Consider the following 25,643-nt stretch of genomic DNA (forward strand, 5'->3'; position numbering starts at 1 on the left):
GAGCCGTGCTGTGTTTGATAGGAGCTGTTTGTGGCAAAGGTAAATTGTGACAAATAACACTATTCACACATTTGTCACTATTTACAATTGTTTGATGTGATTTTTTATCCATGGCGAATATTTGTGAGTTTTGCTACAACTAGTGATTTGTCATGATTTTGATGGCAAAATTTATTCATAAGAAAACTATGTAAATTTTGCCACAACAATTACACACAAATTCCCCCACAAACTATTTACTACCATGTAATCAAACAACAACAAATCTAGATTGGCCACAAACTATTTACATTTGCCTCTTTGATTACCATGAAAATAGTGACAAAATTTGTCTTTGCCACAACTCCTATGAAACACATTACTTATTTAAGAATGTTGATTTACCTTCCATAAACCCAATTTGGAAACAAAACTGACGAGTGACAAAGTAGAACACAATAAGAATATGGACTTGTGAAAATCTTTTGTTATAAATAGGACGTGTCCCATATTAACTAAATGACTTTGATTTCCGACGTTTCCTTTTTAAAGACCAACAAATATTATTTTTCCTTTCCCTTTTTAACCTTCCTCTTCTTCCTTAATTCTCTTTCACTCCTCTCCTTCGCCAATCTCGAAAACAGCATCAATATTCGACATTATCAATTACCATGATTATTTACAGGTCAGTTTTTCATCTCTCTTGGCATCATCATTATTATTATTATTATTATTTTCCGTTATTATTAATGGGAATGCGAAATTTGTTGAAGACGGGCAATGAAGATTTGGATTAAAAAGCTGATAATTTTGGTGTGGATGTGAAATTAATACCATAGCCTGTTTAGGCACCATTTGGAAATGCTGAAATGCATTTTGATGATAATTCTCCTTTTGTGAATGCAAGATGTGTAAGTTGAAGTCTAGAAGTGATTAGAGGAAGCAATTAATCTCATGCTTCTTGTGTACTCATTTTTCCATTTGCAGCTGAAATGGCGGTTTGGATATCAAAGCATTCAAACAATAATGTGGAGACGTCAGATGTTGCTGGGAATAAAATTTCGAGAATGAGAATTCGAAGATTTTATAGCAATTTATTCGATCAGCCTGTAATAGAACCAAAGCAACAAATAGATGCTATGTCTTTGTTGGCAGAGATTGAAGTTTCAGTTAAGAGAAAGAGAAGGACCCAAAAATCCCCTGTTATAAATGAAGATGGAGTTTCACCTAAGAAGAAGCGGCAACAAAATGCCTCACTAGACTTTATAGATTCTGAAGAATCAATGGAAGACAATGGGAACTGTTCTGGATCAGATGACTTACCCTGTGCTTCTTCTTCATCTACTTCTTCCTCCTCTTCCAGGTTTACAGTTTTGAATAAGGAAAGAAGAACTGGAAGATGCAGAGCGAGGAAAACAATGGCAAGACTTCCTAATCTTTCTAACTTCTTTTATTTGGCATCCTTTTTATTAAGCAATACCTTCTTCGTATTACTATTTTTCTAAAATGAAATCACACTATCTTTGTTTAGGATACTTGTAATAGTCACGGAAAGGAAAATCTACCGAAAAGATGCCATCAGTGTGCAAGAAAAGATAGGCTGATTGTTGTTCCCTGCTGCAAGTGTAAGGAGAAAGTATATTGTATTAGATGTATCAAGAAATGGTACGTTCACTCATCGTCTCTTTCCACTTTCTTTTAATTACTTAGAAGAGTAGATTTTCAAGGTTTCTTCTGTTTACCTTCCTGCCTAGTAATACATAGAATCTTTACTCCAAGCAGGTATCCTCAGATGTCAGAGGAGGAAATTACAGAGGCTTGCCCATTCTGTCGTGGAAAGTGCAACTGCAACACATGCTTGCACTTGACTGGAATTTCCAAGGTCTATACCATTATATTAACTGAAGGTACTTGTGTATTCCCTCTTCTCTGTGGCACACCTAACAACTTGCATTATTGACTTGCAGACACCACAGAGTGATATCACCAAAGACGAAAAGATCCGGCATGCGCTGTTTCTAATCCAGTCTCTTCTTCCTTCTCTGAAACAAATATGTGATGAACAGTCCATGGAGATGGAGATTGAGGCTAGTACACGAGGGATCAGCATTAATTCATGTGAAGTTGAAGTAGAAGAGGCATGCTGTTTCGACAACGAACGTGTCTTCTGGTATGCTTTACTATCATTTCCATGATAGCTTTAATATCAATTATTCGTATGTTGTTTTTTATTCCTTCGTCCTGCTAATATGTTCGCATCTTGTTCCAGCAATAATTGTGCAACTTCAATTTTCGATCTGCATAGAAGCTGCCCGGAATGTTCTTATGAACTCTGTATTACCTGTTGTCGGGAGATTCGAGAAGGAAATCTTCGTGGAGGTGCTGAGGAAGTAGTCTTCTGCTACCCAAACAGAGGGTATGACTATATACATGGTGGGGATCCTCTTGAAGCAACTTCTGAATCAGATAACCTTATGGGTCAAGCATCACATGAGTGGAAAGTAACTGGTGAAGCAGTTGTTCCATGCCCTCCGAAAGAAAGGGGTGGTTGTGGTTACTCTAGATTGGAGCTTAAGAGAATCTACCCCAAGGGTTGGATTACTGATTTAAAAGTAAAAGCAGAAGAACTAGTTAGAAGGTGTCCGCGAGTTCCTTCCCAACAAGATTGCAAGAATATAGGCAGTGAGATGTTACGGAGGGCAGCATGTAGGGCCGACTCTGATGACAATTACTTGTATTGTCCAGGTTTTAGAGAAATAATGAAGGAGGGTGAGTTAATGCACTTCCAAAGACATTGGGCCAATGGTGAACCCGTAATTGTTTGTGATGTACTTGAACAAACACCTGGTTTGAGTTGGGAGCCACTGGTCATGTTGCGTGCTCTTTGCGACTGTATGGATTTCAAGACTGGTTCGAAATTCTCTGAAGTGAAGGCCATTGATTGCCTGGCTTGTTGTGAGGTTAGTTCTATTCCTTTCTTGATGTGCATTGATAGTTTTTCACTTGGTCGTACCGAATAAGGATCGTGATTGTTTCATGCTTGCACTAAGATACGTGTGCCTTTACATGTAGAGAACTTGGATTGTTTTTAACTTTTCATTTTGTAGGCTACAAATTATTTTCATGGTTATTATAGGATTGCAGTTGTACTTGAAATTGTACATGATCAACTAATGGACAAGTAGCCACAATTGTTCCTGCCTAGGCTTTGACAATTCCCTGAATTTTTTTCTAATTTGTCTAGTAAGCTGGGAATCTTTCTTTAGTTCTTGTTGGACCTTAGTCCTCTGAAACACTGTGAAAATGAGTGATGAAAATCCCCAATGGAAGTTAACCTTTGACGTACTTATTTATTAGAAAATTCCATATGGACTAGATCTCCAGACCTTTTTACAGAGATTAAGTATGAAATATTGTAATGGGAATTGTATCAGACACTAAAATTATAATAATATGCAGGTCAAGATCAGTACACCACTTTTCTTCAAAGGGTATACAGAAGGTAGGGCTTATAAAAATTTGTGGCCAGAGATGCTGAAGTTGAAAGATTGGCCCCCGTCTGCTAATTTTGAAGATCTTCTGCCACGCCACTGCGATGAGTTCATCACTGCTCTGCCATTCCAAGAGTACACAAATCCAAAGTCTGGTATTCTCAATCTTGCTGTTAAGCTCCCAGAGGGTGCTTTAAAGCCAGACTTGGGGCCGAAAACATATGTTGCTTATGGACTTGCTGAAGAGCTTGGAAGGGGAGATTCTGTAACCAAGCTTCACTGTGATGTGTCAGATGCGGTATGCTCTTTCTTCTTAGATCTGAATGCAGATGTATAAAGGGACTTTAAATTTGTTTTCTGTTTTTAAGTATCTACAATTTTTTCTTGTAGATCAAATCATGGAATTATTTGTGAAAGGCCGGCATTTTATACATATCAAGATGCATTTTCATAAGCAGCTGTATGCACTTTATTTGTTAATAGCCCAATGCTCCTTCCAACTTGAGGAAAATCCACATAATCCACGTAAACTTTTCCCATTTTCTGAGCACACTGCAAAAAGATTTGGACAATGCAAATGGTCAAAACACATTTTTAGTTTACCTTTTTCTTTAGAGCACAATTTATACTTCTGTAACTTTAGTCTTTCATTGTCTGTCACAGGTAAATATTCTGACACATACTACAGAAGTACTGATGACTGAAGATCAGTGCTCCAAAGTAGAAATGCTTAAGCAAAAGCACAAAGCCCAGGATGAAAGGGAAGGCCTATGCAGTGCCCAAAAGGATGAACCCGTTGACGAGACATGGCCCGAACAATTTGATGGTATTGAAGGAACGACTTTTCCTGGTTTTTCCTCGGAAGGGTGTGAGGAATCTGGCAGTGCTTTGTGGGATATTTTTCGAAGAAAAGACGTTCCCAAGCTTCAGGCTTACTTAATTAAACATAGAAAAGAATTCAGACACATCTATTGTTCGCCTGTTGAGAAGGTAACCTTGTTAGCGTATTAGTTTAAGTTTCCTTGAATCCTTGATTATGTGAACATGTTAATGTTATATCATGTAATTAAGACTTAAAATTTGTGATTTACAGGTTGTTCACCCCATCCATGATCAAGTTTTTTATTTAACCTTACAACACAAAAGAAGACTCAAGGAGGAGTTTGGTAAGCATATTGTCCGTTTTGTTATGAAAAGTTTTTTTTATCCCTGCCCAATTTACTCACCTACTTCCTGTGTTTTTTTTGTTATTTCAGGAATTGAACCATGGACTTTCTTGCAAAAACGGGGGGAGGCTGTTTTTATTCCAGCTGGTTGCCCCCATCAAGTTAGAAATCTTAAGGTACTGATTGGAAATTTTGATACTTATTCTCCTGCATTACATTTATGTCTCATTTTTTGAATCTATTCTTCCCTGACCCTGTTATTTATTTATTTTTTTATCTAGTCATGTACAAAGGTCGCACTTGATTTTGTGTCACCTGAAAACATCCATGAATGCTTCAGATTGACAGAGGAGTTTCGAAGACTTCCCAAAAGTCACAGGGTTAGGGAAGACAAGCTAGAGGTGAATTGCATATTTTAATATTGATCATGTTTGACACATGCTATCCTTATTTCTACTGATGATCGTCCATTTACTCTGTTACAGATCAAGAAGCTGACACTTCATGCTGTCAACCAGACTGTCAAAGACTTGGAAGACCTGATGGCTGTAGAGTAACTGCGTGCATTGTAGCCGTGACATAATATACAACAATGAAACTTGTTGGAGTTAATAAAAGTGAAAAAAAATTTCCTGGCATTCCCTTATATTTCTGGTTCTTTGGCAAACATAAGTTCATGTTGCCGCAACCAAACTAACCAGAAGTTTTTTCAGCGACAGACAACCACGATAGGAACCATGTAAACTAAGTCAAACAAACCTAAAAAGATTAGCGCCTAAAGATAACACCAGAGAAGAGAGAGCATATAAGCTTAGATGCTAATTTGATGCTAATACGAGTTAAAACCAACCCTAAAGGAAGTACATAACAAGTCAAATGTCTTGAAGTTGTCTAGGGCTTTTGTTGACCAAGTGAGTATTGAAAATGGTAGGGGTGACTTCGGATTGGATCGGATTAACCTCCTTCGGAATTTTTCCAAATTTTTTTTGGAACCTAATATGCTAGCCAAATCCGATCCAATTTTTTTTCGGATTCAAAATATATTTCCAATTTTAGAACTTTCGGAAATTTCGAATTAATTCGGAAATTTCGGAATACTTGGTAAATTTTCAAAGATCTCTTTACTTTCAATTATTTTTGGAATATCATACCCCAATGTTCATTGTAGGGAGAGAAAACCATGTCCATAACACCAATGTACCAACAACAATACGCACTTGTTTACTGAGAAAACCCATTTTCATTCAAACAAGTGATCCAAGAAAAAACGAGAAAAAGAACCTGCAGTCACCAATAGCAAACATTGCATTTTATTGAGGTCTAGGTATTTGTAATGTTTCAATATTTTTTCATATGTGGAAATTGAAGCGTGAAGTGTCTGCATAAATAATGGATTATGTCTTAGACTCTAAGTAGCTTTACATAATATTCTATCTATTGGAATTTGGTTTTTGGATTGGTCTGGAAGTCATTGTATGACTCAATGACATTTTTTTTCATATCATTGTTGTTATGGCAGACGCCGATTAATAATGACAAAGAGTGGTCCAATTCAAGTGGGGAAGTAGCGGTTAGGTTATGTTTTTGTTTTGTTTTTGGAAGTAAAAAACTAGAAAATGAATGAATGGTCGAAATCTAATCAAGTGGATAGTGAGAGAAGTATATATTTTCAGAATAAACTGACAATAATTTCGGAAATTTCGGATCGGATCGGATTTTAGAATTATATCCAAATCCGATCCAATTTTTTTTCGAAATTTTCGAAAATCGAAAAATCGGAAAATCGGCCCATGAAAACTACACCCAGAGCCAGACCAATTTCGGGTCGGATTTCGGAAAAATCGGAAATTCAGCAAAAAGAGACACCCCTAGAAAATGGGCATCTAACTTAAAACCAATTAGTGATAAGTGGAGAGGCCCCATAGTTTATATATTGATTGGCTAGGCTTTAGACACCTAATGTGGGATTATACTTTCAACATGCCCCCTCACGTGTGACGTAATCTTGAACTTAACATGTGGATAATTTTTAAGTGGGCGATGTGGAGTAACACGAGCCTTTTGGGCTAGAGAAATAGTCCGCTCTGATACCATATTAAAGATGGTCAGCCAACTTAAAACCAATTAGTGATGAGTAGAGAGGCCTTCAGATTTATATATTGACTAGCTAGGCTTAAGACACCCGATGTGAAATTATAATATCAACAGTGAGGACAATATATATGCGTCTTTATAAGTTGATATCAAAGCCCAAAAGAACTCATTCTAAGATGGTGAGACTGTGATACGTTATAGAAGTTTATTCCCACATCGGAGGTGCAACCACGGTTTTGAGAGTTGGATGGCTAAGGCTGAGTCCAATGGTCAAAAATGCTAAAACATCAAACCACAATAGAAGGTTAGCGGTATTGGACCCAATGGTTTGTTCTTTTACTAGCCGATGGCAAAGGCGTATAGCGAAAAGCCGAAAAAAGTCAACCCACCTAGTTGCCATTGGCAATGGCGTGTGGGGTAAAAAAATTTGCTTTTGTATTCGCCATTGGCAATGGCGTGTAGATTTTTCCTTTTCAACACCCTTCCCATTTTACCCTTTCTCCCTCTTACTAAATATACTCTTATTAAATATAAAAGGAAATGGTAGGATAGAAATATACAAAATATAAAATGATAGGATAAAAAGATAATTGGTACAAACTAATTTCTTAAAATAACTTAAATAACTTTGGTAAGGTCTAGCTGCTATTGGGAGTGGCGTGTGGAAACATAGAACCAAAATGTTGGTCGCCGCTCATACTGCTGTTTAGGTTGGATTTTTTTGGCCGCCACTCATACTAGCGTGCAGAACATATGCTATATTGTTAAAACTGACGGTATAGATAGATAAACTTATACCAATAACGTTGGCAGGTTTGCGTTTTGACGCATCATTGGATCACAATTTCCGTCATATATGGTGTTTTGCCGCACTATTGGACTCAGCCTAAGCCTAAGGGAGGACTGAGGTCAATATCTCTACACATGGATACATTAGACAGTTTTACTAATGCTTCAGCCAAATACCAGACTTTATTTACCCAAAAGAAAACATATACTTTTTTTAGCCCAAAGAGGGCCTAGTAAAAAAAAGGAGTAGAAAACTATGGGACCCAAAAGCTATATCCATGAGAAATGGAATGTCTGATTCTAAGACTTGTAATACTAAAAAGAGTAATACTACATTGACACAGGAAAAATGACATAGTCAAGATACAGTGAAGTGACATGACATGTTGCAACATCAATATTGTAGTGGAGCAGGTGCCGACTAGCAAAGTCAGTAAAACCTTTGGGTGATGATACCAGAGGTCTGGGGTTCGAACCCCCGACAAAGATCAAAGAGTTCTTGATCTCATTTAAAATATATTATTATATATATATATATATATATATATATATATATATATATATATATATATATATATATATAATATATATATATATATATATATTGCAGTGGTGAAAATAAAAGTCAAAAATCTTTTTTTTCTCTCACTCAAAACACTTATTCCCTTTCCATTATCATCTCTCCATTCTTATTTTGCCATTCTCATCTTTTCTCCATAGCAAATCATCCATTCCATTGATTTTTTATGGTACAACATTGATGTTACAGTGGTTTTCATGGTGCAATATTGATATTGAAGTGATATTTCTTGGTGCAATATTCATGTTGCAATGGTTTTCATGGTGCAACATTGATGGTGCAGTGACACTTCTCGATACAACATTGATGTTGCAGTAGTGGTTTTTCATAATGCAATATTAATGTTGCAGTGCTACGGTCACTGTGTAGGTCAACTATGTCAAATTGTCTGTGTTAGTGTAGAATTATTGTACTAAAAAAATATACTTTGTCAAGAATTGTGTAGAAACAATATACCAAGCATAGTTTTAAAAATAAGCACAAAGAGTATTACCTTGGTCGTCGAACTTGACTTCCATATGCTGGACTTCGGGTCAGGTGGGTGTTGCGTTGCTGCTTAAGCATCAAGAAAGAAGACATTCAAATACCAGTTTCACCACCAGGCCCCATAACTAGGGGTATAGAAAGGGAGAAAAAGCTACTCTCACTCAAAATCTAAAAAGCTCGTACTATGGACACACTTCAAGCTTTTAAGGTGTTTGTTTTTATTTTAAGTGCTGAAAGAGGAGTGATCTACTTAAAATTTGTTGAATAGTTGAATACGTCTTTTTCATTCAACCAGCCTTCAGCAATCAGCAAAGGAATAACCACAGCCCCATTGATCTGGTGGTAGCGTGGTTGGCTGTCAACAAGCTGGTCATGAGATGAAGAAAAACAACCAAAAAAAATCAACAAAAGAATGTGTTCATTGGTGCTTAATTAATAGACTTCACCTGGTGAATGATTTGAGTGCATAGTGCTTAATGATGGGTGGACCACTTAGAAAGTGTGGAACATCCCCTCTTCAATTCTAAAACTTTTGCTTATACCACTGGGAGGTTGGGCCTAGGTCTTGAGTTAGATTCCAACTTCACCAGCAAAAAGGAAAATTAAAGAATTAAGTAATAAAGTTTGAAAACAAAAATCTATGTTTGATTTTAACATTTACTTATAGCACTACCTAGGTTGGGCATTGATCTCGATTTTCAACTTCATCGGAAAAAGAAAAAAAATAAAGAATCAAGTAATACAGTTTGACAAAAAAACCAATCTATTGAGTTACTTAAACAATTCCAAAATGTTATAGACAACAATATAATGATAGTTGGTTCTAATGAGTTTGTTTTGAAGAAGATGAGTTTTACTATTCAGAAAAGACTAACGGGCGCAACTTATAGCACGCTTTTTGTCTCCCCAATATAATAATTAATTAGGGTTTTTTTTTTACAAATTAATAAAATATTAATTAGTTTTTTTAAAAAAAAAAAAAAAAAAAAGGCTAGTTATATAACTTGTAGCATGCTTGTCCTCTACTACCTTTGTATGTATGATTTTTTGTTTTGGATATTCAATAAAATATTTATCGGTAATAATAATAATAATAATCTATAACAACTCAAATTATTGAAGAAACAATACTATTATTACCTAATTTTAATTAGACTAGTGCTATCTCCTAAACAAATCCTTGGTAGACAGTTAGAAGCAAAGAGTAGGTGACAACAAGAAGGGAAATTGAAACCAAAAGAAAATCATACAAGCATATATCCAATCAATAATTGAAAATTTTGCATGCACAAAAAATTTACCTAATTAATTAACTCTCCAAAATTAGATCTACCAAAAGTTTTGATTCTACTTACCTCATTAATATTAAGAAATCAGATTTTCTCTCCCCAACACTTCACAATAAATAGAAATCAAATTTGATCTAAACCCAAAACTTCATCAAGAGAAAAGAAATAAAAACAAGAAAGAACCACCAAACCATATCAAAACCCTAATGAAATAATGAACCTTTGCATATCACCTATATAAAAGCCCTTCCAAAGCTTTTGGCAATGAAATGACCATTATACCCATATAAAGTACACCTAAGAGACATCGCCTCATGACACACTAAAGAGTTTATAACTATTTAGTATCACAAATTTTCATTATAGGCGTACAATTTTTGCCAAAATCTATTTAGTACCAGGTGCTCTCAATTTGCTTAAATTTGGGATTGGGTGCCCAAATTGATTTAACACCAACAAAGTGTGTGAGTGACCACAGCGGGGTTATCTTCTCACATTGTTTCGCACTCCATAAGAAGAAGAAGAAGAAGAAGAAGAAGAAGAAGAATGCATTCATCACCTTTCCAAGCAACACCATCACCATCTCTCCTCTTCTCTTCACTCACAACTCCCACACCATTCTTTCAACCACACTTGTCCAAAAGAAGAGGCACTAAAACTTATATAATAACCAATGAGGAGGTTAGAAGAGCATACCCGTTTCATCAGATTGAGCCACGTTGGCAGCGTTACTGGGAGGATAATACTACTTTTAAAACTCCCGATGAAGTTGATACCTCCAAACCAAAGTATTACATTCTCGATATGTTTCCTTACCCCAGGTTCGTTCGTTTTCTGTTTATTCTGTTATTTGTATTATTGTATATCTTGAATTATGTGGAATGCAGTGGAGCTGGTTTACACGTGGGTCATCCCCTTGGATATACAGCTACAGATATTCTTGCCAGATACAAAAGGATGCAAGGTTTCAATGTGTTGCATCCAATGGGGTGGGATGCATTTGGATTGCCCGCTGAGCAGTATGCTATTCAGGTTTGGTTCAAGTAATAATATTTATAATGTTTTAAGTAATAGTTATGTGTTCATGTCCTATGCTATGTGCAACAGACAGGAACACATCCAAAACTCACAACAATGAGGAACATTGAGCGCTTCAGGTCCCAGGTCATGTAATGTCTATTTCTTGTTTCTCATATAACTCTACCTTTTATTACAAATGCTTTTCTTTTTGTTGAATTGTTTTCTTTCTTTGCAGCTCAAATCTTTAGGTTTCTCATATGATTGGGATCGTGAAATTTCGACCACTGAACCCCAATATTATAAATGGACTCAGTGGATATTTCTTCAGCTTTTTAAGAGAGGACTTGCATTTCAGGTGTTGGATTTATCTCTTTCTTTTTTCTTATTGCATTCAAGTGTTTAAGTAAGCATCCACATCACGTGCTCCACTATGTTCTTTTTCAGGCCGAAGTGCCAGTCAATTGGTGCCCTGCTCTTGGTACTGTCTTGGCAAATGAAGAAGTGATAAACGGGGTTAGTGAACGCGGTGGTCATCCAGTTATAAGAAAGGTACTGGCTTTGCTTCATCTTCTTTGTTAAATATTATTTGTTCAGTTATGTTTTTATGTTTTTTCTTTCTTTTTCTCTTCACATACTTTTAATTAACAGCCGATGCGTCAGTGGATGCTAAAGATCACTGCATATGCCGACCGTCTTCTTGAAGATCTTGATGGCCTTGACTGGCCTGAAAGCATAAAGGATGTGCAGCGGAATTGGATAGGGAGGTCAGAAGGAGCTGAAGTAGAGTTTTGTATTCTTAACCGTGATGGACAAGAAAAGGGTGTAAAACTCACTGTTTATACCACCAGACCAGATACCATATTTGGAGCAACGTATGACTTACACCTTTCATTTACCAACTGTAACATTGGTTTTTGTTTTCAAGATTTTGTTTTACTAATTTCTATTTTCAACCACCCTTAAGTCTCCGATGGCATGTGCATTAAAGGACCTATCAATCTTTTGATTCTCAGGTATCTAGTTGTGGCACCTGAACATCCATCGCTGTCGTCAATTTTGTCTGACTCCCACAGAAAATGCGTATGTTTGTCCGTTTTCTATATCCACGGGGCCAAACTCGTTTTTTAACAGTGGACAAATAGGAGAGGACTAATTTGTAAACGCAGGTGGAGGAATACAGAGAGCTTGCATCAAGAAAGAGTGAACTCGAGAGGACTGAACTTCAGAAGGAAAAAACAGGAGTCTTCACTGGTTCATATGCTAGAAATCCAGCTAGCGGTGAAGCTATTCCAATCTGGGTTGCAGATTATGTGTTAGGAAGGTCTGTTTATATCCATTCTCTTGCATGTATTTCTTTTTACTTCGGAGTAACTTCATCTCAGATTTTTGCTATGTTTATTAAGCAACTTGTATTAATCTTATAATTAAAGAAAAACCTGATTCAATTGTTTTCTCCTTTAATAATGTAAATGACTATTAAGATAAACTTGTGAAACTTGCAATGACTATACTTGTTTTCTCCAAGTTATACGAACTCTTACTGTACTGCAGTTATGGTACCGGAGCGATAATGGCTGTACCTGCTCACGATTCCCGTGACCATGAGTTTGCTATGAGATATGATATACCAATTCATTGGGTTGTAAATCCGGATGATGAAAGTTGCAGTAACTTTGAAGAACCATATGCTGGAGAAGGAATTATTATCAATTCTTCAAATACTGCAGTTGGGCTTAACATTAATGGCTTGCTCTCCAAAGATGCTGCTTCCAAAGTGATAGAGTGGGCTGGGAATACAGGACATGGAAGGAAAAAGGTATTTCAGTTTCTCAGCTATCTCGCAGTGTATAGCCATGTAATCTCCTCTAACATATTTTTTTTTATCTCTTTTCCTTTAGGTTAACTACAAGCTGCGAGATTGGCTTTTTGCTCGCCAACGCTATTGGGGAGAGCCTTTTCCAGTAGCTTTCCTGGATAGTACTAATGAAATTGTCTCGCTTCCCGAAACTGAACTGCCTATTATTTTACCTGAGTTGGATGATTTCACTCCAACTGGAACGGGAGAACCACCATTAGCAAAAGCTGTCTCGTGGGTATGTACTAATTATGTGGAACATACTTTATCTACTTGTAGTATTTGTAGTTGTGGTTGGTTCCATGTTCTTGAGTTTGAACAACTTTAAGGTTTAGTGTAGACATAGTATATTTAGACGTAGAACTTTGTCATACACGTTCAAGAACTTAAGGATATATTACCTGCCTCTTGGATTTTCAGCTATATCTAAAAGGTAGTTTACTTGTTCTCGCTGCAGGGGTTTGTTTCTGTAACCTTGTCTCTTGATATAATATATGATGTCAAATAGTAAAATGGAATCTGATTCTCCAATAAGGATGTTTCTGTTCTTTTCTTTCTACCTACCTGTCTTTGTCGTATCTCTATGGCCTTTTGGTAGTCGAGAAATCAGATAATGTGGAAGGTGAAGTGTTAATCCTGTATTATCATAAGAAAATTAGATTGGCCAAGACCAGGGAGACAAGAAACTGTCTAAGGAACTAGTTGTGTCATAGCAATTGGTCACACCTAGAACTCATCTTTGACTATTTCTAGGGTTGATGCTACCCTGGAGTACGTATACAATGCTTCTAACTGTAATTGTTATCCTTGAGAAGGGTAAACGGGCTTTTGACATTGATGCTTAGAGGATTATCTTGGTCTTTGAATATTACATCTTTACTACCCAACACTTGTGCTTATTTTCTGTTGTGTTGATTACTGCTTTCTCTTGATTCTCCTGAACCCTTTTGTTAGTCTGTTTTTTCTTCAACCAGCCCTTCATCTCTGCGACCGTATTAGAATACCTGTGCCAGATATTTTTCTTTTTTAAATAGAATGTTGATTTTGTTTTGATATTTAGGTCAAAATCAAAGATCCTATGTCTGGGAAACCAGCAACAAGAGAAACAAGCACCATGCCGCAGTGGGCTGGCTCTTGCTGGTAATTGATTATCCCCCTATTATGTTCCTTTTCGCTGTCAGTGTTTGGTTTCTTTTTATTTTCTGCATCATCACCTATTCTTTTTGACCTTGTTACGCTCTATAGTTTTTTTTTTCTTTCCCTCTGAGATCCAAGAAAAGGGAAAAAATAAATAGACAAAATAAAGAGTATTCTCGAACAGAGTACTTAGAAATTGGTGTACGAGCAAAAGAAGAGCCAAGTTACTTCCTTGGTTGGTGCGATTCTTGCACTATAACAGGATATGTTCCTTATAAATTTGAAAAAGAGGTGATGAAAAATAAAATAAGAAACTGGAAATTAAAAGAATCACATAGTGCTAAATCGGTGGTCATTGCCTCGATAGAAGACTTTCAGTTTGATTCCTCAAGTGGACGTATTCTTAGAATTTCTGAAATATACTATGGTTCCCTTTATTCTTTTTATTTTATTTATTTAGTTATTATTATTATTTGTCTCCTTTATTGGAAATAGTCAAATACATCCCTGGTTATGACCGTGATTGTAAAATGGAATTTACATATTTCGGTAATTAGAGGTACAGAATGAAGCATCTGTCTCTCTGTTGTACGTGCACGTGGTGCATGATATTTGTGCAGATATGAATGCTTGGATTTTATTAATGGACAATGATTATTGAAGTTGTATGTGTTTTCTGTTCATATTGCAGGTATTATTTGAGATTTATGGACCCAAAAAATACTGAAGCTTTGGTTGCCAAGGAAAAAGAAATGTAAGACTAGCTTGTGTTTATTGTGCAAGCTCAGCGATGGATCTGGGGGGGGGGGGTGATTATTTAGTTGAACTGGTTAAAATGCTGTAATAAATGTTTGAATCTTAAAATGTCTACACCCCCCTCTCCCTGTGCAAGCTAAACTTTAAATGCACTTTGATCATGTTTCCAATTTTCTTCTGCAGGTATTGGGGCCCAGTTGATGTTTATGTTGGCGGTGCTGAACATTCCGTCCTTCACTTACTTTATGCTCGGTTTTGGCACAAGGTTATCATCCAAAATGTGTTGAATATATGATGTCGCCTGATAAATATGTCAACGCTCACTTTTTCTTCCAACAACTTCTATCTTCCATAAGCATCCCAGTTTGAAACTTTGATACAAATGACACGTAAGCCATTATTCATTTAAAACATAAAGAACACATACATCCGTAAAGAACACATACATAAGTAATTAGAACATGTACATGATACGAACATGTATAGCAGTAAAGTTGGAATATAATGGCATTTTGCCGTCCTTGTGCTGCATCTGTCTTAGAGTAAAAGTTGCTGTTCTCTTCGAATTTGTAAGTCATACATCAGGAAGTGCCCATTACTGAATTAAACATTCATGTACAGTGCAACCCAAGTAATTGATTGTAGAAGCAGTTGCAAGAGAGGTTCTACGTACTTATTAGGACAGTCGTTTACACAGTTTGACCAGTAATGGAGTTTATGTACTAGCAAAAGGAAAAGCAGCTCATAATTTCACCTTCCCTATTTGCTAGTTAAAGCCTGTCTATTTCTTGACTTTACAATATTATGTATCACATGAGTAAGAACACAATCATAATCTGACATAATAATGTTCTGTGCGTGTACCTTGGTCCTTGACATGTAGTACAGTAGTTTAAACTTAGTTGGTTTTTTTTTTTCTGTATGTGTAGTTGTATACAAATGGATCTGGATTGGGAGACTAATTGACATCTGATTTATATCTGTACTGCACATATTTGGTCCATATAATATTTATCAAAGACTGAGTTTTCTCAAGGAGGTCTCCTTACTACATAGCTCACAATTTGAAAGGTCAATGCATTTTCTAAAATTTCAAGCACTAATCAATATGCTATCAAGTGAATAGTAGAAATGTACGATGTATAGTTTCAAATTTGAAGTCAAAGTCTACTGGTCTAGTAGCTTTAGAATTTGTGAGGATGAGTTTCGTATTGAGGAGATCAGTCACTCACTCACTCCCAGTCAGCTGCTATTTATCTCCAGTGGGGACCAAAATCCAGATGTTTTGTATGTGCGTACATCGTCTCGCTTGTGATTTTGGCAGTCACAATTAAGTATCCCTCAACCCTATCTCAGCATGTGAATATTCGATTTATGTCCCGTTAAGTTATAGGGTGACATATTTTGTGTGCGTCAGAGGTGAATTCATCTGTATTGATTTTAAGCTCATCCCTTGTCTTCTGTTCCGTCCTGGATGATAACCATACTTTTTCTTCGTTTTGTGAAGAATTGGCTGATAACCTCTTCACTTGCTACCACCCAGTGTTATCTTGAGTTATTATTTTATTTTAATCTTTTCCAATTGTTTTGGTATTTCCATCTTATTGGACAAACTGATGATTCACTGTAAACTGTTTGGAATGATGAGGTTTATGAGCATTTCTTGTGCTTATGTTAGAAAATGTGCCTGCATTTCAGGTGCTTTATGACATTGGTGTTGTGTCAACCAAGGAGCCCTTCCAGTGTTTGATTAACCAGGGCCTAATACTTGGGGAAGTGAGTAAAGATAGCTCCTGCTACCAAATTGTTGTTATCCACCATTTTATGTTTCTAATTATCTCAGTAACAGGTTGAATATACAGCATGCAGAGATATAGATGGTAAATTAATATCTCCCGACTCTACTGATGTGTTCATGGAGAAATTTCAAGAAAGAGTACCAGAGGAAAAGGTCTGTTTTGTGGCACGCGGAACATAATTCTTTTTCATCTATCTCGTTGCATTAAGCGTCTTGTTACTGAAATTTAGAGTATAATGACAACTCACTGGAGGTGCTTGATATCGATTTGCTCATGATTTTTGTTTTTCTCTTGTGTAGGTTATTAAGTCTGGTGATTCCTTTGTCTTGAAAGAAGATCCAAGCATTCGTGTGATTGCACGAGCTCATAAAATGAGTAAAAGTAGGGGAAATGTCATTAATCCTGATGACATTGTTTCTGAATATGGTGCAGATTCTCTCCGTTTATATGAAATGTTCATGGGACCGTTAAGGTAGTGTATTCAGATCAAAAGTTTAGTATCCTTGGTATGTTATTATGCTAATTACCTTATTATCACTTTTGCTATCGATATATATAAAGGGATATTCGCCAAAAGAAAAAATAAAAGAAAAAAAGAAAACAGAAAAAAGAAAAAGAGAGAGAGAGAGAGAGAGAGAGAGAGAGAGAGAGAGAGAGAGAGATAGATTTAACTTTTGCTGCCTGTATGGTTTGTGCCGCTAACTGTTACCTTTGCTTGTGTAGAGACTCAAAAACATGGAGTACTGGTGGCATTGAAGGTGTTCATCGATTTTTAGGGCGGACTTGGAGGTTAATTGTTGGTCAACCTTTATCTGATGGATCTTTCAGAGACGGGGCTGTAGCAATTGATGATGAACCTAATTTTGAACAAATACGTTCTCTGCATAAATGCATTGAAAAGGTCTGTGTGTCCTCAACTTTTGGATACATCTTTAAGTTAGATTAGTTTGAGTTGCTCGTTGCCTTGGTTCCGTGACCAGTGTTCCATGTTACATTGGTTGCTCTTTACATATTGAAAGCTAGCCTTTCTAGACAGGCACGGAATCCAATTTGGATTTAGGTTCTAAAGATTTAGGTCTGCCCTTTATCAATTGGGAATTGCTGGATGTACGTGTTGGAGATGTCATGGTACAAGTACAACCCTACAAAGGTGATCCCAAATTTTACACCACAGGATAACAGAAGCAAGGTTTCAAAAGGCGTCTTCAAGCCTTGATGCTGAAGGTCTTCTTGAGGCTAGCCTCAAAGGCATATGAGGCGTAATCCTCAAGTTTAAAAAAAGTATAACTTTGAAAATTGGAATATTCTAAAAATATATTCATAAAATCAAGAAAACTAGAAAACCCTCATGTAATATGAACAAATTTACTCAAACAAGCATAAATCTTATTAAGGGTTCAAGTTTAACCTTGTGAGTGACATTGATGAGTTGCATAGAATAAAGCTTCAACAAAGCTTGAGATGTTGGTTTAGGGCTGATTGTGTGCTAACTAAGGCTATAGGCTAACATATCCTATTTGTCGTTATGATTAACTTTTTAACTTATTAGGATAAGTTTTTCTTGTTTAACAAAAGGATACGAAAAAAAAAACACACACACACAAAAAAGGGCTGCATTGAGGCTTAAAATTCGATAAGCCTCGAGGAGTAGGTATCCGGGCGTACGCTTCAATTACTCCTCTTTAACTAACAAAGAGGCTTTAACCTCGGTTCGGTTTTTGTCAATGAGGCTTGATGTCGGTCTCGAGGCGTAAGTGTTAGTGTGATTTTTAAATTATTAGCAGAAGAAAGTAATGATTACTTTGAAAGAAAGACAAAAATAACGAAAATTGCCAATCAACAAAAAAAATAACGAAAATTGCCTTCGACACGAGACGAATCTCATGTGAAAGACCACAATTCGAGGAAAAGTTCACAGGGAACAGTTTTGGTAGTAAAATTTGTTATAAATTGTAATAGACTTACACACAGATCTCTGCCAGGTCCTTTACTAACCTTACAGTGATAATTCCACCTTTTGTGGTAAATCACAAACCCTTACTGTATACTACCTATCTAATATCCACCAGCGGGGACACTGCTCATAACCATGGAAACCTTTCTTACAATTCTAAAATTGTCGTGGTGCCTTATTTATGGTTTCCGATGTTAGTGCATCAAGAAAATCATGTTTTTTAGTTAGGAAACTTTTCCGAATCATCTAATCGGGGTGACTTCATAGATCATCTGGATGGGCTGACAGGCTTCAGATGAACATAAATAGCCATTGGGATGGCCATTTTCTCTTGCAGGAGAACAGTTCAGACAAAGCAGAGTTAGATGTTTAGATGTGCATTTCCTAACATTGTGTATTAAGAGTTATTGTGTGCAATCATCCAAATTTTTCAAGGAAACCATACAACTTCATTCTCATACTGTTGGAGACATACCAGGACTTTCCCTTTTGGTTTCTGGACACACACTTGAAAAGGCAGAATACAATATGTTTTGGTAATAGAAATCACTCTCCCTAAGATGGAAGCTTTTGGAGTTTTGGTTCTGAAAAGGAGTATGTCAAGACATCATTCTCTCAGCTTAAGATAGTGGGTTTTACATGCATTTGCTGCAACATTTAACATTATGCGAAGCTTTAGCACCCGATATGGGTTTATACTTTATAATCTCAACACACTTTTTTGTGGATGAACTGAATTGAATATTGATGGAGTTTCTATATCTTTCCAAATTTGGCTTGTTTTGAAGTTTTTATTTGCCAATAAGATTTCTGTGCACGATTCATAATACTGCGGCCATGTAGTAACATTGGACTCTGTTCAGATGGATATAGCTTTTATTGTCTACTTCACGGACTCTGAGTTCTCATTATTCGCTGTACAGACCCCCTTGAGGTGTTCGGTGATTTTTCTGTTGCCTTCAACGAGAAAGTAGTTAAAGAAAGTGGTTAAAGGTAAGCTCTGTTGTGCTTATCCGACATCGTAAACCGATAGTGAACTGAGAGAATTAAAAACTGATGGAGCATGATATTTATCTACTTGAAGAGAAAAGAGACTGACAAGCTTGCCGTTTCTTCCCCATAATTGTTGGTTAGGATATGAAAGTTCAGGTAAGGTTGTATCATTTCATAAAAATGCTAGCGATATTCATCTTGAACTATGTTTCTGGGTTTGTCAGTATTTTTCTATCCTAGGCAATCATCAAGTTTATTTTGCTTATTGGTGCTCTTTGTCTTCAATTGTATGCTACTGTGCTCAAATCAGTTTGTTTCCGTGATTGATTTACTTCTTTGTACAACCTCGAGTGGAGGGAGGCGTCCACTTGTGGTTGATTCTCCCTTCCTAGCATCTGTAGGGAGGAGAGCGCCGAGGTAGAGAAAGATTTATTGACTAGGAAGAAGTTTGGAACGCGATCCAGGCCAGATTGTTTTAACACTGAACTCTTTAGGAAGTATGTAGATATTTTAAGAGAGGACGTGATGACTGTCCGCGAGTTTTGGAGAACTTATGTCTTGGCTAATAGCTTGAACAACACGTTTATAAAGCTTATCCCAAAAAGAGGGTCTGATGATATCAGCGTTTTACGCTCGATTAGCTTGGCGGCCAGTGTGTATAAGATCATATCTAAGGTCTTGTCGGTGAGATTAAGGGCGGTGATCTCTAATATCATTGCAGAGGAACAAAGGTCTTTTGTTACTGGTTGGCAGATTTTGGATGGGCTGTTGAGGATAGACGGGTTAGTGATAGACTTGACCTAGTGTGTAAAATTGATCTGGAAAAAGCTTATGACCATGTTAGTTGGGGCTTCTTAGACTATGTGATGAGACAGTTGGGTTTGGTTGGAAATGGCGTTGCTGGATTAGGAGATGTATATCGTTGCCTACTTTCTCCATCCTGACTAATATATCTTCTCTGGCTTTCTTCAGGGGTGATCCCTTATTACCACCATTGTTTCTCTTGGTGGTGGAGATCTTGGGTAGAATGATCAGTACAACTAATGGGATCAGATCCTTGTCTCTCATTTGCAATATGCAGATGATACTGTGGTTTTCTTAAGCAGGGACCTCACACAGCTTGGATTCCTTCATGGAATGGCCAAGAGGAAAGTATTTGGGGTGGTTGATACGAGTTACTTTGATAGGATGGCCGGTGCTATTGGGTGTGGTGCTGATTCCTTACCCTTGGGTTATCTTGGGTTTTTGTTTAGTGCTCAGCACAGGTCGGTTACTATGTGGGAAGCTGATATTAAGAGCCTCCGTCGGAAGTTGGATGGGTGGCAATGCTGCTATTTATCGAGAGGGGAGATAGCTTTATAGGTAAAAGGACAGCATAAGTTACTGTTCTATTTTCATTTTCTTGCTTGAGATTAAGAGCTACTTATTTAGCATGCCAGCTTACTTATAGTTTCTGTTTACTATGTCTCATTGCGTAGTTAAATGGGTAGAGAGGATTTTAGAGTTCAACTTGGTTTTAATGTGCAAATGACTCTGGAGGTTTAGGGAGGAGCATGATAAGCCAATTGCTTGAGGTCAGCCAACGGGTGCGTGTTTGGCACAATTCTTAGGTGGACCAACCTGGTTGTGGTCCTATATTCCGAAATAATCAAGAATATCCATTTGGTAATATTCACTTTCATTTTCGGGAAGGGAACAGGAGGGAGAGAATAAAGGGAAGTAGAGTTTGAGCTGTGGAGGCGGGTGGCCAAATCCAGATTTGGTGAGAGTAACATAGGATGGCACATTGAATGGTTCACGACCAATGGGGATGGGGTGTGAAAGAGTATCCAGAGAGGGTTTCAGAGAGAGATCAGGTATTGTTGGCTAGTATTTGATTTTCGGAGGATAAGTGGGTTGCAGAGAGCGTTTTTCACTTGTTCCTGGACTTCCCAAGACTCTCCGCTATTTCAATTTTCAAAAGTTGCATGGTAATCTTAGTTGGGACTTGGGCATCTATGTTGCCATGACAGATTGCGACATTGCGAGTTTTGCCGCCCTACTATTGATGTTGGAAGTGATTTTAGTTGTAAGACCGGAAAGATATATTTGGAGTTGGGATATGAGCAAGGATGAGAGATTCTCAACCAAATCCTTTTATTTCTCCCTCGCTTCTCATCTACATATCAACTGTCAAGGTAGGAATGTCTGATTTTCGTAGCTCTTATATTTGGTCAGGAGAAATACCTTGCCATGTCTCCTTTTTCTTGTGTTGTGCAACTCATAATAAGATTTTGATCTTAGATAACCCAATTAGGAGAAAGAGAATAAATGTGAACTGCTGTCTTTTGAGTATGGCTGACGGCGAGTCAGTATGTGACACCCTCATCTATTGTCCATTCTCATGGGAGATCTGGAGTCACTTCGTGTGTCAACCTGTGGTGTATAAGTGTATTGGGTTGTTCCTCGGTCAGCAAAAGATTTGTTGGTTTCTTGGGTTCTAAGGGTCCATTCTCCTTGAGGGTATTATCAATTATGGAGCATTCCACTAGTAGTTAATGGTGAATAAAGTTTTGAGAGAAAAGAGAAATAAAAAAGAGGATACGGCCTCAGTTATGTATAGACTTGTATCACTCCCAATATATATAACAAAATAATAGTATATGATCGAGTGGCCAAATATGCAGTAGGGTTACAGACAATTGAACAACTGTACACTTTCTTTTTACTCTTAATACAATATTTGCTTACTTAGAAAAAAATAAAAAATAAAAGGCTTTTAATAATAAAAATTTCCTATAAAATTTGGGTCGCCTATCTGGAGATGTCCCTTAAAACTCTAACACCCCCCTCTACTATCATGTGGGCTCTATGGCTAGTGAGGAATAGGAAACACTTTGATGGTTGTGTGGCATTGATGGCAGAGGTTTATTACATCGACCAAAGGGTTCATTTCACTTTGGTTATTATATCGATCAAATGGTTCATTTCCCATTTGGTCCAAATTTTTGGAGTGGAGAAACACACCAATCGGGGACTTTATATTCAGTTTAGGATTTGGTGCTCGGGCAAGCATGATCGAAACTCCTAGTTATTTGTTTTGATTTATATTTCTACTTGTATTTCTTTTAGTTTTGTAGTTACCTCGTTGTATTTCTATGGGATCCCTCGTCCTATGGTACTGCTATATTGTTATATAGCAATAAAAATAAAATTAGAAGCGACTTCTTTGTGATTTTCCCAGGTGACAGAGGAAATTGAAGGGACGAGATTTAACACCGGAATCTCTGCAATGATGGAGTTTGTTAATGCAGCATATAAGGTATTTAGCATGTCAACAAAAGTTTATAACTGACTTAAAGGAATTAAACTGCAGATTCTGGAGCTTGGTCCTTATGACCTACCTGATTTCACTATGTGCTTTGCTATGTGTGATACTTATAAGAAGTATCTTTACATGTTTTCAGTGGAACAAGCATCCGAAGACAATAATAGAAGCTTTTGTTTTGTTGCTTTCTCCATACGCACCTCACATGGCGGAGGAGCTATGGTGTCGCCTTGGGCATTCAAATTCATTAGCGTATGAGCAATTCCCAAAGGTAATTCATTCCTTTGGTGGATGTCAAGTGATTGTGATTTTTTGTGTACGTACTGCTATTGACTATCGTTATCGTATAAAATCAAGCCTCAATTAGTGTAAATCTTTTCCTATACCACGAAATATAACATAACTTGTTTATTCTTTATATAAGTTTTTGTCTCTATTTGAACTTGGAGGAAGTGCAGTAGCTGAAGAGTTAAAGGCTTGATATGGAAGAGTGTTTAACATCAATAGTTTGTTTTTATGATCAAGTGACCATACCAAAATACACTTGGGTGATGAGCAATGCGAAAACTCTTAAAAAAGAGACTACTTGTTACTCTATCAAGTTGGTTCTTTTATACGATAAGGTTAGGGTTGTGATGATGGCATCAAGTAATTCCAGAATGGACTTGATAGAAAAGGTGCTGATGGAATTGGGGTTACCAGCAGTGGTTATGGAATACAACGATTCTACTTGAAGATTAAGTAGAACATTCAAGTTGTATTGAACAAATAATGGCACTTTCAACGTCTGTCCTTATACAAGCTTCTGGTCAGCAACAATAGGTATCCTCCACAGGTTGCAACCCACCCCAACTATTTTAGCACTGCCTTGGCGATATGTTGTGCCTCCTAAAGTGCAATTCTTTATTTGGTGTTTGCTACAAAGTAAGGTATTGACTCGCGGCCATCTTATTGCGAGGGGTAAAGACGTTTCCCCCACTTGCGCCTTATGTGATCTTGTAGATGAGATAGCAGATCACCTAATGTCACATTGCAGATTCAACAGGGAAGTTTGTTTGGCACTACTTCAACTAGTGGGAATCAATATCAACTTGCCCATAGCTGTACACTTGGTGACCTTTCTTTAAGAGGTGGTTCGCTTCGAATACTACGTCTTATGGAAGCCGGTTGTGGACTTCAATTTCATACGCGACCTGGTGGATTTTAGGATGAGGAATGATGTAATCTTCAACGATTAAGTGCAACTATGGAAGCAACTACCCGTAATATCAAAAGGCTAATCTTTGGCTTTGGACTTCTGTGGATAATGAGAGGAGAGGATTCTCTTTTGGTAGTCTTATATTGGATTGGGAGTTTGTCATCTTGGGCCTGTCTTAGTTGGGGTTGCTCAATTTCTTTCCCTGTTATTTCCTTTTTTACCTTTTATCTCTTATGTCTTTTATTTATACGGTAAGTTTCTTTCTCACTGTTTTTATTTCCTATGATCAATGAATAAGATGCTATAAAAAAAAACTTCATTTACGAGACCAAAGGAACCATGATGAATCTTCATGGCTCTTGAGTATGAGAAACCCACATTTTCTCGTGTTCTCTCTAACATAAAGATGCAGAGTAGGATATGAATAATAATCTTCTCCTGGACAACATCTTTTATCTCCTCACTTTAATGTGGTAATTTGCAGGCCAACCCTGACTACTTGAAAGATTCGACTATAATCCTACCAGTTCAGATCGATGGCAAGACCAGGGGTACCATAGAAGTTGATAAAACATGCAATGAAGAGGAAGCAATTAGAATAGCATCAGCAGACAGGAAGCTCTCTAAGTATCTCGTTGGAAAGTCAATTAAGAAGAGAATATACGTGCCAGGAAAAATCTTGAATATTATCTTGGACCGGCAAATTGTTGAGGTAAAGAGTCTGTAGGTTTTTGACATTGCACTTTTCAGAGCCAATGTGTATTTTATCTAGTCTTAACTAATGAGGTTCTTTAGCAATATTGTAAAAGAAATTATACAATAACCGAACAATGATACACAAAATCAAAAGAAATACGAGTGAACTTTTCTCTCTGATCCATTCAATTCCACGCCCCTTCAATGCTGTATAAAGTATGATCCTGGTATCCGGTGAATGCAGTGTGTGTGTATGCTTTTGATATGCACATACATGTCTGAGTACTTGTTTATAGTGATTAAGGTGAGGTATTTACCTGTGAATAATTGTCTAGGGCTGAGTGTAATGGTTAAGGAAGCCTGCAGTTTCAATCCTGAATTGAGATAAAACGTGTTGGATATGCCGGCCCGTATTTCCACATGTGGGTGCATCTACACAACTCATAAAATTATGGTGCAGGTTCGAATAATTACAGTTAAAATTTACCATACAGAATTAAGGAGCTCTTATGACGAAAATGCCGAAAAAATGGGTATGGTATGGGAGTTGCATGCTTAATTGATGAGATTAAAAAATTACTGAGGCAGCAAAACATTAGATACCTATGGTTTTTAGTAGGAATCTGATTTTTAATTGCTTCTTGTTTTACGAGTATTGTAGGACCCTATGGTTGACTAAGTAAACCGAAGGGATTTTCGTAGAAAAAGAGAGAGACAAGAGACCCTTGGTACTTTAATCTCTGATGGTTAGCCAAATGCAGTGGAGGTCGCCTTCTCAGTGTTATTGCGTTCTCAAGTTGTATTTGCTTCTGGACAACATATTTTGGTGCAAAGTAGGCGAGCTGAATTGTTTGGAAGGCATGGCGCACCAAATGCGCGCCTAAGGATTGCCCATGCAGTGAAACCTATTTTGAGGGAGCAGCAAATGGCATGGGATCGATGTCAACAATTTGGTGGGAGATATATGGGAACAAATGGATAGGATCACTCAGGGTCAAGCTGTTCGTTACTACCACAAAACAAATAGGGTAGCAGCCTTGCACGTTACTAGGCA

General features: G+C 37.1%; 2 protein-coding genes and 1 long non-coding RNA gene across 5 annotated transcripts; 2 read left to right on the plus strand and 1 right to left on the minus strand.

Annotated features, from left to right (window-relative positions):
• Positions 1-523: 523 nt before the first annotated feature.
• Positions 524-5,274, plus strand: LOC147475505 (lysine-specific demethylase JMJ29-like). Its single transcript, XM_086583647.1, has 12 exons — positions 524-664; positions 967-1,400; positions 1,511-1,644; positions 1,762-1,861; positions 1,947-2,149; positions 2,249-2,939; positions 3,439-3,768; positions 4,134-4,460; positions 4,564-4,636; positions 4,727-4,812; positions 4,918-5,037; positions 5,122-5,274. Exons 2-12 carry the CDS (start codon positions 972-974, stop codon positions 5,191-5,193), a joined length of 2,565 nt encoding a protein of 854 aa, XP_086439773.1. The 5' UTR covers positions 524-664; positions 967-971; the 3' UTR covers positions 5,194-5,274.
• Positions 3,306-10,082, minus strand: LOC147475506 (uncharacterized). Its single transcript, XR_015208475.1, has 4 exons — positions 9,941-10,082; positions 9,032-9,166; positions 8,593-8,940; positions 3,306-4,022 (listed from the first exon to the last, which is right to left on the minus strand). It is a non-coding gene; the product is annotated as an uncharacterized LOC147475506 (long non-coding RNA).
• Positions 10,083-10,236: 154 nt separating this feature from the next.
• EMB2369 (tRNA synthetase class I (I, L, M and V) family protein) lies at positions 10,237-24,771 on the plus strand. 3 transcript variants are annotated; one of them, XM_086583645.1, is made up of 20 exons: positions 10,237-10,695; positions 10,762-10,906; positions 10,982-11,038; positions 11,130-11,249; positions 11,339-11,443; positions 11,543-11,766; positions 11,908-11,974; positions 12,061-12,215; positions 12,446-12,710; positions 12,793-12,987; positions 13,810-13,889; positions 14,578-14,640; positions 14,826-14,907; positions 16,341-16,418; positions 16,492-16,593; positions 16,741-16,913; positions 17,165-17,342; positions 22,612-22,689; positions 22,835-22,966; positions 24,378-24,771. In XM_086583645.1, exons 1-20 carry the CDS (start codon positions 10,421-10,423, stop codon positions 24,618-24,620), a joined length of 2,817 nt encoding a protein of 938 aa, XP_086439771.1. In that variant the 5' UTR covers positions 10,237-10,420; the 3' UTR covers positions 24,621-24,771. The 3 variants fall into 3 exon arrangements, with proteins under 3 accessions (XP_086439771.1, XP_086439772.1, XP_086439770.1); XM_086583644.1 differs by having other exon boundaries at positions 10,298-10,906; XM_086583646.1 differs by lacking the exons at positions 22,612-22,689; positions 22,835-22,966 and having other exon boundaries at positions 10,292-10,906.
• The last annotated feature ends 872 nt before the right edge of the window (positions 24,772-25,643 follow it).

The sequence above is a fragment of the Coptis chinensis genome, chromosome 9, assembly GCF_015680905.1.
Source record: "Coptis chinensis isolate HL-2020 chromosome 9, ASM1568090v1, whole genome shotgun sequence".
NCBI lineage: Eukaryota > Viridiplantae > Streptophyta > Magnoliopsida > Ranunculales > Ranunculaceae > Coptis > Coptis chinensis.